At 38.5% G+C, this 12,957-nt stretch overlaps 1 protein-coding gene and 1 pseudogene across 1 annotated transcript; one reads left to right on the forward strand and one right to left on the reverse strand.

Annotated features, from left to right (window-relative positions):
- On the reverse strand, positions 1 to 966 carry LOC105070986 (olfactory receptor 1S1-like). The gene has a single exon (XM_010957564.3). The coding sequence runs from the start codon at positions 964 to 966 to the stop codon at positions 1 to 3; it is 966 nt and encodes a 321-aa protein (XP_010955866.3).
- Positions 967 to 8,693: 7,727 nt separating this feature from the next.
- On the forward strand, positions 8,694 to 10,275 carry LOC105066950 (olfactory receptor 5B3-like; annotated as a pseudogene).
- The last annotated feature ends 2,682 nt before the right edge of the window (positions 10,276 to 12,957 follow it).

Below are 12,957 nucleotides of genomic sequence, written 5' to 3' on the forward strand. Positions count from 1 at the left end.
CTATTTCCTACAGATGAGTTTTCTCAGGGCACCTTTCATGTCCTTGTTCCTCAGGCTGTAGATGAAGGGGTTCATCATGGGTGCCACCACAGTGAACAGCACTGCACCAATCTGATCTCTGTCATCAGGGTGAGTGAACGAGGGACAGAAGTAAACCCCCACAATGGTCCCATAGAAGAGTAAGACAACTGTCAGGTGAGAGCCACAGGTGGAGAAGGCTTTCCACTTCCCCTCTGTGCATGAGAGTCTCAGGACAGCCCTGACGATGCGGACGTAGGAGAAGAGGATGAGGGAGAAGGGGAAGGTGATGACTGATAAGCCCACGACAAGCAACACAAGCTCATTGACGACTGTGTCTGAGCAGGACAGCCTGAGCAGAGGGGCCAAGTCACAGAAGAAGTGTGGGAGAGCATTGCTGTCACAGAAGAGCAATGGAAGGAGCAGGAGAGTGTGTGTTAGGGCAACAGCATTACTGAGGACCCACGGGATGACTGTGAGCAAAATGCAGAGCCTGGGTTTCATGATGGTTGTGTAGCTCAGGGGGTGGCAGATAGCCACAAAACGGTCATAGGCCATGACCCCCAAGAGGAAGTTGTCAATGACGACAAACGCAATAGAAAAATACATCTGTGTGATGCAGCTCTCATAGGAGATGGATTGGCTCTTGGTCTGAATATTCATCAGCATGTTGGGGACTGAGGTGGAAATGGAGGAAAGATCAGCAAAGGATAGATTGGCAAGGAAGAGGTACATGGGGGTATGAAGGTAAGAATCCAAGCCAATGGCCAGAATGATGAGCCCATTTCCACTCACGGTGACCAGGTACATACCCAGGAAAAGCACGAAGAGGAGCTTCTGCTGCTCAGCCCGGTTGGAGAGTCCCAGGAGGAGGAATTCAGAGACGGTGGTTTGGTTTCCTTGATGCATATTTCTGCCGACCTGGAGAAAGGAACACAAGGTCTTCATATCCCCACAAGAAAGCTCAATATGGTCCCACTCAACTGTGGCCACCGCAGGGAGGAGGGCACGCCCTCTAGGCTGAAGAGGAACGAAGGGCAGAGAAAGACTACTTAACAAGGAACTGTGTCAGCAGAGCAGAGCCTCAGGGAATACCTTAGGAAGAAAAGACAGAGACAGGATAGATATTTCTCAATGAACATGTTTTAAACTCTAACATGATTCTGAAATTGATTTTTACAGTTGGCTCCAAATGTAGTTTAAATGTGCTAAATTGAGGACAATAAGTGAGGTATATTCCATTTTCAAAGGCATTAGGTATCCCTGAAGGAATTGCTTAAAAACAAACTAATTGGTCCCAAGACCTTTCCCACCATTCACCTCCGCCCCTTAAATCTAAGAAAACAGAAATCTGAAGAGTCATGAAAGTGAAGAGTTTGGGGAAGTAGGGACCCCTGAGGGTCGGGGTGCTCACAGAATATACTGCTGTGTGGGTGCTCCTTCCCACTCAAGTTGGGGGGGGGACTCCAACAGAACTGCTCTTGGGGAATGTGTATAAAACCTAAGCCCAGAATTCTACTTCATTCCTGGCTAGATTTGAGGGGAATGGAGAAAGTTGAGGGGGCACATAAGAACCTAAAGCCTTGTGTCAGCCTCCCCTTCTAAAGCTGGGAGGCCACTGGATCAGCCCACTATGGCATGGCGGGAGGCAGAGGGGAAGGCGTGGTGGGGCAATCCTGCGTCCTCACACGTGGCACAACATGAGCAAGTGAGTCACCCAGAGGCCAAGTGAATGCTGCAGGAAGTCCTTGAGCTCAAGCCACCTTGGTGGGACTCCTGCCAAGAAGGAACCTGCTGGGGTAGGAAGCTACAGCAGTATGAGGTCATGGAGTGGCTCTCTTATGAAAGAGGGGTCAGAAAGAGATTAGGGAGAAAATTTGTTGCCTGTGTCAGGACACTCCTATTCAGGAGGTCCCTGAGAATACCTCTGTAGAATCCCAAATGTTCTCATGACAGAGCGTGCCTGCCACACACAACTCCCCAACTGCTAGTATTCACTGGCAGCAGACTTGAAGAGTTTCCCCTTTTCTCACTCCCATTCTTCGTTCTTACCGCTTCCAGCTACACAGCCCCGAGCTGCACATCAGGCTGAGCCCAGGAGGGAAGACACATGTTTTTAGGATGTGAAATTGAAGTTTTGAATTGGGTTGGAGTTTTGAATACCTGGAGTACTAAAATTAAAGTTACTTTTTTTAAAAACTAATGGTGACCAGAAAACTACAGGGACCTTGCAAGGTGTTACTCAACTGCAGGGAAGGGAGATTGGACTGAGAATGGTTCTCCTTGTGGCTAATTGGAAAGTAAATTGGCTTGAGAGCCAAGAGGTGTTGGTCTTTGTTCTTCTGCTCTCCTCCTGTCATCTCCCTCTCATTTTTTTTCTGTCTCCTCTTCTTATCTCCGAAATCATTTGTCTCCCAAAGATTAGAAATAGCCAAGTCTCTAAATAGCTTTTTTTCCCCCATGAAGAGACCATAAAAAAAGAAATCTCCATCCCAGGGATTTTGGAAAACTGAAAGGTAGTAGAGACTGGAGCAGTAGCTCTGAGGTTTCTTTGCTCCTGAGAAGCTTGGCTTACAAATCAGAGATAGACAGAAACTTATACATAGAAGAGAGATGCTAAGATAAAACTAAAATGAGATAAAGGCATCTATATCTAACCTCAGGGCAAGATGTGTATCTGGCCTGAGGTCATCTGGCACAAGGAAGTGTGTAGTTTTAAGTAACAATCTCCAGTCTCGCCTTCCTGTCCTATCTCTCCCACCCACCATCAGTCCCACATAAATTGTTCTGAGTCCCTGAGGACCTGCTTAGCTAGGTAAGAGCAGTACTAAAGTCTGAAAAGTCTCACCTCTGAAAAAAATGGTAGAATATTAGGAAGTTACTGGAATCTAGACCCAGTAGCTTAACTTATTCTTGACAGGGTTGCAGTGGGGAGACTGAGAGCAGGTCTTATGTATTTTTCAGACCCTGACTCTTTCCCAAGCACAGTATTAGTAGACTCCTGGTGCTGGGCTCACATGGGACATTTAGCTCCTTTCAGGTCCTTGAGGATAATATCCCTGAAGCATTTGCCTCAAGACAGACAGTTGTTTTCACATCTCATTCTCAATGAGGTAAATGGGGAATAGATGCTCTGCTTTTTTTGTTACTGTTGGTTTGCTTGTTTTCAGGGACCTCTGCCTACCTGTGATTTCCTGTTTGTAATTTAGTTGCTCATTGCTCTTCGTAGCAACTGAATTGTTTCCTGTGTGTTTTATGCTCCCAGTGAGATGGTAAGCATTTTGAGAGTTCCTTCTCTGTTTCCTCTCTAGTGCCTAGTAGAGGGGTAACACTCAATCTGTACCTTGGGAATTGAGTTCAATTCCTGCACTATGGATTGTAACTCCAAGAGGATGCCATCTATAGAAAAAGAGGCTAGACTACAGCCTTCTTTATCACTTGAATGAAGGTCAGGGTTGGAAGGGAATCTGGGGACTCAGTAATTCAGCACTCAAGGCTCTTAGTTACAAATTAAAAAATAAATTCTGGATTATTAATATTGAAAAGAAACATATTGAAATGATATTGAGTAGTTCACAGATACACTGGGAAGACTAGAAAAACAAACCCTGAAATGGACAGGAGAATGGGAGGCTATAGCCAGAGACACAACCAAAATTAATAGACTCCTTCTTCTAATGATTGCATGTGCCTCATAATATACTGCAGTTATTTCTCACCCAAACCAAGAACAGTCACCCCCTCTTCAACAGGAAACAACTTAACCTATGGACTAACTGAATAGATATTCATGACTAATATTTAAAATAACTGGGTAATGGAGAAGAAAGAAAAGGTAAGTTATTTTATCTATCTAGCTAGCTAGCTAGCCACAGCTAGAAAAGAAATGTGGGTGGAAACAGAATCCTTGTTTCCACAACTTATCCATGAGTTCCTTCATCTACTACTGTTATGGTCTGAACATTTGTGTCCCCCTAAAATTTATATGTTGAAACTTGACCCCCGGGCAATGGTAAGAGGTGGGAGACTCTTGGGAAGTGATTAGATCATGGGAACAGAGCCCTCGTGAATGGGATTAGTATTTTTACACATGAGGTCCAAATGAGCTCTGTGGTTCCTTTTGCCATGTGAAGACACAGTGAGAAGATGGCTGTCTATGAAACAGGAGGCAGGCTCACTAGACCCTGAATCTGCTTGTACCCTGATCTTGGACTTCTAGCCTCCAGAACTCCAAGAATTAAATTTCTGTTGTTTATAAGCCACATAGTTTATGGTACTTTGTTATAGCAGCCCAAAGGGACTAGGATAACTACTATCTTAGCATGTGTCTTTAGAAAGCAGGGCCAGAAACAAGAATTTAAGTCTTGACATTTTATTTGAAAGATAAAAATCCCTGAGATGTAAGGAGGAGGACAACAGAGGGAACAGAAGCTAAGCTAGATGCGAAACAATGCAATGAAATGCATGACTGCAAGGGTGATTGTTCACAAGATGGAAGAGCCAGAGATTATTCATCAGATGTATTCACCAACATGTTGGATTTTGGACTCCTCTGGAGGGAGAAATCATAGCTAGGATCAGTCCAGGGAGAGAAGGGGATATGTATATACCCCGTTCCTTTTCATCTCTTGCTTCCCATCAGCCAAGGTTCACCCCATGGGGACTTGACACTCTTGAACTTCCAGGTTTCAGCATCTGGTTCCTTTGTGGCCACACAGGAAGTCAGGAATCACATTCCACAATAAGACTATTTATCTGAGTCCAGAAGATGCAGGTAATATTGTGTGGGCAGGTTTGGCATGTAGGTTTAATGGTTGATGGTATAAGCAAAGACCAGGTAGTGGGACCATGCACAGCATATTATGGGTTCAGTGAAGAGACCTGCATTGCTAAGCTTGAGGTTCATATAAAGACATAATAAATAAAGTTATGAAGTGAGAAGGTTGAGCCACAGACTGTGCATCCCAGTCCTGAGGTCCTACAGTGGAGGAGATAAGCCCCTTTGACTGCTTGAAGAACTGCTGGGACAAATAGAAAGGCTGGAGAAGCTTAGACGCCTCTTGTGAGAAGTGTGCACAGGTGCTGGCTTGCCACTAGACAGGGCAGAGAGGGGTCTGTTCGACTATGTGCCACCTCCCCATGCTCCCTAATCTGAGCTGAGCAAACACACCAGCTCTACTCACTGCATTCCACATCTTAGCACTGAACCTAGAGTAGCCAGGACCTGGGAAAAGACTCAATATAGGGACAAAGAGTTTACCCGGGGGCTTGGGAGTGGTCCAGGTGGGGTGATGACAGCTATTATTGTTGCTTAGTCAAATAGAGCCTCGTAATTAGCCCAGACTTCTGACAGTAGCACAGTCACTTTAATTCCCACATCCACTACAACCTGATCCCAAGTCCCAGCTGAGCAAAACCTCCAGCCTTGCCCATTCCATGCCATGACCTTGCACTAGAGCTGGGATGACCACAATAGGGGAACAGGTATAACTTTGGGCTGCATCTGAGGTGAGCCAGAGACACCTACACAAGCAGTGAATCACATCTCTGTAAGTCATAAGCCCATTTACTACAGTCCTTTGGGGCAAAAGCCCCAGTGTGGGGAGAGGAAAAAACAGACACTTAAAGGGAACAGAGTCTTTTCAAGCCCGACCCTCGGGGCTTCTGCTCCAGCAACTTGGGGGTAAAACTAACTCCTGACAGTGCATTGATGGCCACTGAGCAGAAAGGAAGTCCCGCCTCACACTCCACACAGACTCTAGCTCCTCCAATATCAGCCACACTCTCTATCAAGGTGATAGTGGCCAGCACACCCTGAGGAAAGATGTGGCTGTCATCCACATCAGATCCAGCCCTCATATCAAAGACATTGGGCACATACAGTCTCCATAAGTATGCTCCCACATAAAAACACCCTTCAAGATCACAAAAGATAACTTTCTCCTAAATTCATAGAGACAGAGAACGTTGAGTTTAAAAAAGGCAGAGAAACTACTCTCAATTTAACAAGCAAAAGAAAAGTCTTGAAAAAAAATTAATGAAACATAGATAATCAGTCTACCAGATAATGAATTAAAAATTTTGATAATAAACATGCTAATTAAATTAGGAAAGAAAATTGATCTAAACATAGATCATTTTAACAAGGAACTAGAAACTATAAGTAAGACTCAATCAATACAATTTCTGAGATTAAAAATGCCCTACAAGCAATGAATAGCAGACTGAATGACACAGAAAAATGCGTACGTGATCTGGAAGATAGAATAATGGAAATCACCCAACCAGAATAGCAGATAGAAAGACAAATTTAAAAAATCAAAAGTAACATATGAGGCCTTTAGGATAATATAAAAACATCCCAACATTTCCATTATAGGGGTTCCAGAAAGAGGAGAGGGGATCTATTTAAAGAAATTATGGCTAAAAGACCCCCAAACCTAAAGAAGGAAACAGATATCCAGGTACAAGGCACAGAGTTCATCCCAAACAAGATGAACTGAAACAGATGACCCAAACCAAGACATATTATAATTAAAATGGCAGAAGTTAAAGATAAAGGGAGAATTCAAAAGACAGCAAAAGAAAAACAGTCATATGCAAGGGAACCCTTACAGGGCTATCAGCTGATTTCTCTGCAGAAACTATGCAGGCCAGAAAGCAGTGGCATGATAAATTCAAAGTCCTGAAAGGGAAAACCTGAAACCTAGGATACTCTACCCAGCAAGATTATCATTTAAAATAGAAGGAAAAATAAAACATTTCTCAGACAAGCAAAAACTAAAATAATTCAGCAATACTAAACCTACCCTAAAAGAAATGTTGAAGGGTCTTCCTTAATGGAAAGGAAATAAGAATTTATAAGAAAGGGAAAATCCCAATAAGAAAAGCAAATATATAGTAATAATAGAAGATCACTTAAATAAGCCAGTATGTAGATTTTAAAAAACAAAAATATTAAAAATGTAAAAGCAACTATCACTACAATAAACATTCAAAGGATAAATGTGAAGATGTAAAATATAACCTCAAAGATTGGAAGAGAAGAGGGTAAATTGTCATTCTATGCAGGTGACATGATACTCTATATAGAGTAATTCTATTTGAATGCATTCCAACCAAATTGTGTGACATAGGAAAAGTCATTTAAGTGTTCTAAGCTACTACTGGGGAAACTCTCATCTCACAGAATTATATTAAATGGGTACTGAAGGAGCCAGATTGTAACACACTTCCTGAAACAGAATAGCTGCTCAAAATGTTAGTATCCCTTCTTTTCCATTTCTTTTCCTTCTTTCATTCCATCATCTAATTTGTCAACCTTCTCCATATAACTATTAAAACACTTATTACTTATATGAGTTTGTTTTTACAGATTTAGTTGTACTACTGAATTGCAAGCTCTTTGAGACCAAAGATTTTAACTCATTTAGGTATGCATTCTCAGAATCTAGTCTAATGTTTATTCCATAAAAGTATTCAGGAGAGTCTACTGAAATTGTGATTTGGTGTAGAAATAAACTTATGTGGGCCAATCTCCTCCCCACCACAGATTTTTTTCCCTATCATCTTTTCCTTCATAATGCTGATCAAAATATATAATTGTGTATTCGTTCTAATGTTTGTTTACTTCTTTAATTTGTCTTCCCCATTACAAAAAATTCTGTACATATTAAAACAATTTCTCATTTGTTTACTAACAAAGATTCAAGCCTAAATCAGAGTTAGGACTCAGTAAAAGATTTTAATGAATGAGTAAATGAATGATAAGAGGAACTGAACAGAAAAACTCATCATCTATTTGTGAAAATAGAACACAGACAAAAAAAAAATGCTAGGTCATGCTGCATTAACACATTGTGTTAAAAAGCCAATGGTTTAACACAACAAAGATTTTATATTAATTTCCTATGATTGCTGTAACAAATTACCATACACTGGGCTTAAAATAACATGTATTTATTTCCTCACAGTTCTGAAGACCAGATGTTAGAAATCAGTTTTGCTGGAAGTAAACCATGATTATAGGTGTCCAGCAGCTTGAGGGAAGACCCTGTCCTTGTATGCTTCACCTTCAGGTGACTCAAAGCGTTCTTTTGTTTAATTTTCATCATTCTACTTTTGTAGTTACATTATTTTCTCATCTTATTGTTTAATTTCCCTCTGTCTGTCCCTTAATTTATATGAAATGTACATAACAAAATTTATTATTTTAAGGTGTACAATTTAGAAGTATTTAGCACATTCACAATGTTGCCCAACAATCACATCTAATTCCAAGAGATTTTTTCACTCACAGAGAATATCCTCTATTCATTAAGGCCTCCTCCCTCTGGAAACCAATAATCTGCCTTCAGTCTCTAGATTCACCTATTCTGGATATAACTATAAATAATATCACATAATATTTCATGTTTTATGTCTGAAGTTGTTTTATTTAGTGTAATGTTTTTAAGGCTTATCCATGTTTTGGCATATATCAATACCTTATTTCTTTTTATGACTAAATAATATTCTATTGTATGTATATATCACAGTTTGATCATCCATTCTCGATGGAATTCAGATTGTTTTCACCTTTTGGCAATTGCTAATGCAGCATGAATACTTGTAGTTATGCACAAGTATTGTTTGAGAACCTGTTTTCATTCTTTGGGTATATCACAAAGAGTAGAATGGTTGATTCATTTGGTAATTCTATGTTTAACATTTGAAGACCACGAAACTGTCTTCAACAGCAACTGTTCCATTTCACATTCTCACTAGCAATGTACAGGGTTCCAATTTATCCATACTCTCATTAACACTTGTTGGTTTCCCTTTTCTTGTATAGTAGCTATCCTGATAGGTGTCATATAGAATCTCATTATAGTGAGATTTATAGATTTATATCTCCCTAATAACTAAAGATTTTGAGCATGTTTCCATGTGCCCATCAGCCATCAGCATACCTTCTTTAGAGAAATGTCTATTCAAGCCCTTTGCCCATTTTTCAATTGAACTATTTGGTTTACTTGTTTGTTTTTTGAGTTTTACAAGTCCTTTATATATTCTGCATATTAAGCCTCTATCAGATACGTTATAAACAAATATTTTCTCCCATTCTGTAGGTTTTCTTTCCACCAATATTAGATCTTGCAGGGAAGGATTTCAGACGTCCACATTTGACTATGATGTTAGCCGTGGGCTTTTTATTAATGTTCTGTATCAGTTTGAGGGGGCTCACTTCTATCCCTAGATTTAGAGTTGTTATTATTACAAAAGCAAAGGAAATTTTGTCAATTACTTTTTCTAAATTAGTTTATAAGACAATAATGTATGCTTTTCCCCCTTTTTATATAAATGCAGCTGGTTGCTTTACATTGATTCTGTATCCTGCAACTTTACTGAACTCATTTATTAGTTCTGACTGTATTTTGGTTCATCACTCTCATTGGGAACCTTGGGGTTACCATGATGATTCTGCTGAACTTTCATCTCCACACTCCCATGTATGTCTTCCTCAGTAACCTGTCTCTGGTGGACTTTTGTTAATTCTCAACAATCATTCCCCAGGTCATGGCCAGGTTCCTTATAAAACACAGAGTCATCTCCTACAATGTGTACTGTGATCAAATGTTCCTTTTGTAGCTTTGGTCACTACAGAAAATTTCTTCTTGGGCTCAGTGGCTATTACTGCTATGCAGCAGTATATAAGCCCCTACATTACATCACTACCATAATGACAAGTGTTTGTGCTCATCTGGTCATAGCCTGCTATGCCTATGGTTTCCTGAATGCCTCCATCCATGTTAGGGACATAATCAGTCTCTCTTTCTTTAAGTCTAATGTGGTCCATCACTTTTCTGTGGTGTACCAGCTGTCATGGCTTCCTCTTGTTCTGATAAATACATTAGTGTGGTGGTTCTTGTTTTTACGTCTAGCTTTAATGTCTTTTTTTCAGTTTTTGTTCTCTTAATTTCATACCTATTCCTATTTACCACAATTTTAAAGATGTTCTCAGCTTAGGAACACAAAAAGACGTTGTCCACCAGTGCTTTTTACCTCACCTCTATCTTCTACAGGAGAGTCATCTTTCTGTTCTTATAGCCCAGCTCCAACCATTCCATGGACACAGACAAAATGGCACCTGTGTTCTACACCATGATCACCCCCATTCTGAACCCTGTAACCTACAGCCTGAGAAACAAGGAAGTCAAGAGTACATTCAAGAAGGTGGTTGAGAAGGCAAAATTGTCTCTAGGATTGGGATTCTAACACAGTAGGATACACGATAACCTAGTTTCATTCTTTTCAGTTCCTCCTCATGAAAACAATTACATTTTAAGCCCCACATTGCATTCAAATCTTTCTGGTTCTGCCACTCTTCAAAAGTCTGTTGTCTAGTAAAACGATAAGTTGCCCAGAACTGCGATACCTGAATAAAGACGGCTAAGAGAAAGCATAAAAAGTAGTAGTTCCTCCTTGTCAAAACCTGACTAATGATATTTGATTTATTCATTTGTCCCACTCACATTTTTCCTACCACATAACAATGCAAACATATATGTGAAACTGGGACACAAACAAGCCCCCAAACAGAAGCACATGTATGTGAGAAACTTGCCAGAGGTAAATGGAGAGGGGTTAGTTTTTAATAAAAATAATTTAAGACCATTAGTTGGAATATTAGAACATCAATTCATGTTTACTCTTATTTCTTTAGTTGAACAACTCTCCTAAGAACTTAAATTGAGGGGGAAATGATGTGTGTTTAAATGGAAGTATGTTCTCTGTAGGCATATTTTATAGAGATACAAAATTATCTTAAAAGGTTAATATTTCTGTCTTGACCTCATTGCTTCGTAGAAACAAAATGTTCATATAATAATTTTCAAAAGGATAAAATAGAGTATTTTAAAAATGGAAGAAAAATAAAAACATGCACAGAAGAGACCTGAGAAAGACTTAATCTTTCATCCAACACTGACCTTGAGGCTCTGCACAAGCAGGAATTGTGGAGTAAAAGAATTTAAATAGCCAGACCACCGCAGTCATGCTCCCAGACACACATACAGACTTCTGTGCAAGATTCATAAGAGTTAATGCTTTAGAGTATTTAAGAAAACCTGTCCAACCATTAGGTGACCACTAAGCTAAGTAAGCAGAAAGTTTGGTGGTGACACACAACTAGGAATGTGGAATTAACATAAGTAATCCAGGAAAATCACTAAACAAAAAACAGCAGCATCACCACCAACAAATTCTAGGTGGAAGGGGAGGCCTGATTTCCAGAATATGCCACATTTTATTTGAAATGCCCATCTTCGAAATAATATATGTTACACAAGGAAAAAGGAAAGTATGACCAATACAAAGATTTTTAAAAAATCAACAGAAACTATTCTGAGGAAACCCAGATGCTGGACTTTCTAGAAAAAAATTTAAATTAGATAATACAATTGTGGTCAAAACTAAAGGGAATTAAGTCTAAAAAATTAAAGGAAAATATGAGAACAATGTCTCACCAAATAGGGAACACCGATATAGATATATACATTATTTAAAAAATAGAAATTATTGAATTGTAAAAGAAAATAAATGAAATATCAAATTTACCAAAGTGGATGAGCAGCAAATTTAAGTTGGCAGAATAAAAAAAAAAAATCAATGAATTTTAAGATAGGTCAGTTGAGAATATCCAGTCTGAGAAACAAGAATTTTAAAAAATGGAGAAAAATCAGCAGAGTCCCCGAGACAAGTGGAAAGCTATTAACAGTGCCAACAAACATACAAGGTGGGGTCTCAAGGGAGAGAGAAAATGGCAGAAAGAATATTTGAAGAAATAACAGCCGAAACCTTCCCAAATCTGAGGGAAGAAATGGAATACAAATAGACTCAGATAGTTTAACAAGTTAGACTCAAAATATTAATAACAAAATTATTAACAAATTCATAATATTTATGTATGTTATTAATGTTAAAATTATTGGTGCTTAAAATTTTTTAATTAAATGTTATATTTTAAGTCAATTAAAGTATGTCTTTAACATCTTTTTCTTAACTAAAAAGAATATGAAAAGGAATACATATAGATATACAACTGAATCACCATGCTCTACACCAGAAATTAACACATTATAAACTGACAGTACTTCCATAAAAAAACATAAATAATTAATTAATTTTAAAAACATCTTTTTCTTCTCCCTATCTTGTGACATGTATTCTCAATTAAAATTGTCATGTAAACATATTAATTTTAGATAATAATGTATTAAGATGGAAATTTAGCTAGGAAAGTAAATGCCCATGTAAAGGAATGCATTTTTATTAAAAACAAGGAAAAACAAAGCAGCAATAAGAAATCAATACTCAGGTCTTTGGAGCTATTCTCATAAATGTTAATTTTTTCAAATATAAAATCTATTGCATTTTCATATGCAAAAGGATAAAGTGAAATATGATTTTTAAAACCAAATGTATAATATTATATACATTATATATATATGCTATATGTATACTATTTCCATTAGGTGGGTCAAAATATTTGTATTAAGAATATGTTCTCAGACATCAAAATAGTTGTTTTACATTCTGTAACAATGTATCTATCTTATTCATGTCTTAAACAAATTCGTCAATTTATAGGTTTGTGGGTTTCGTGAGTATGTGTGTGCATACGCTAATACATGCATATAAATGCACATGTTCATGTGGGAGTGTGGTTGAACATTCTTTTTAAGAAGAATTTTTTACTATAAGAATTCCATGTTGATGAGTGACTTTTCTTAACCAATTATTCCTAGGTCTGATAGATTTTAAGATTTTTGCTTTTTAGACTTAATAAATAGCTGGGGAAATTACTATAAGAAATTAGAAAATTGGGAATGGACAGGTAAACATTTTTTTCCCAGACAGATCCAAAGTGGATGAAGGTGCCTTATTGAGTCAATGTAA

Source organism: Camelus bactrianus, chromosome 10, assembly GCF_048773025.1.
Source record: "Camelus bactrianus isolate YW-2024 breed Bactrian camel chromosome 10, ASM4877302v1, whole genome shotgun sequence".
Taxonomy (NCBI): Eukaryota; Metazoa; Chordata; class Mammalia; order Artiodactyla; family Camelidae; genus Camelus; species Camelus bactrianus.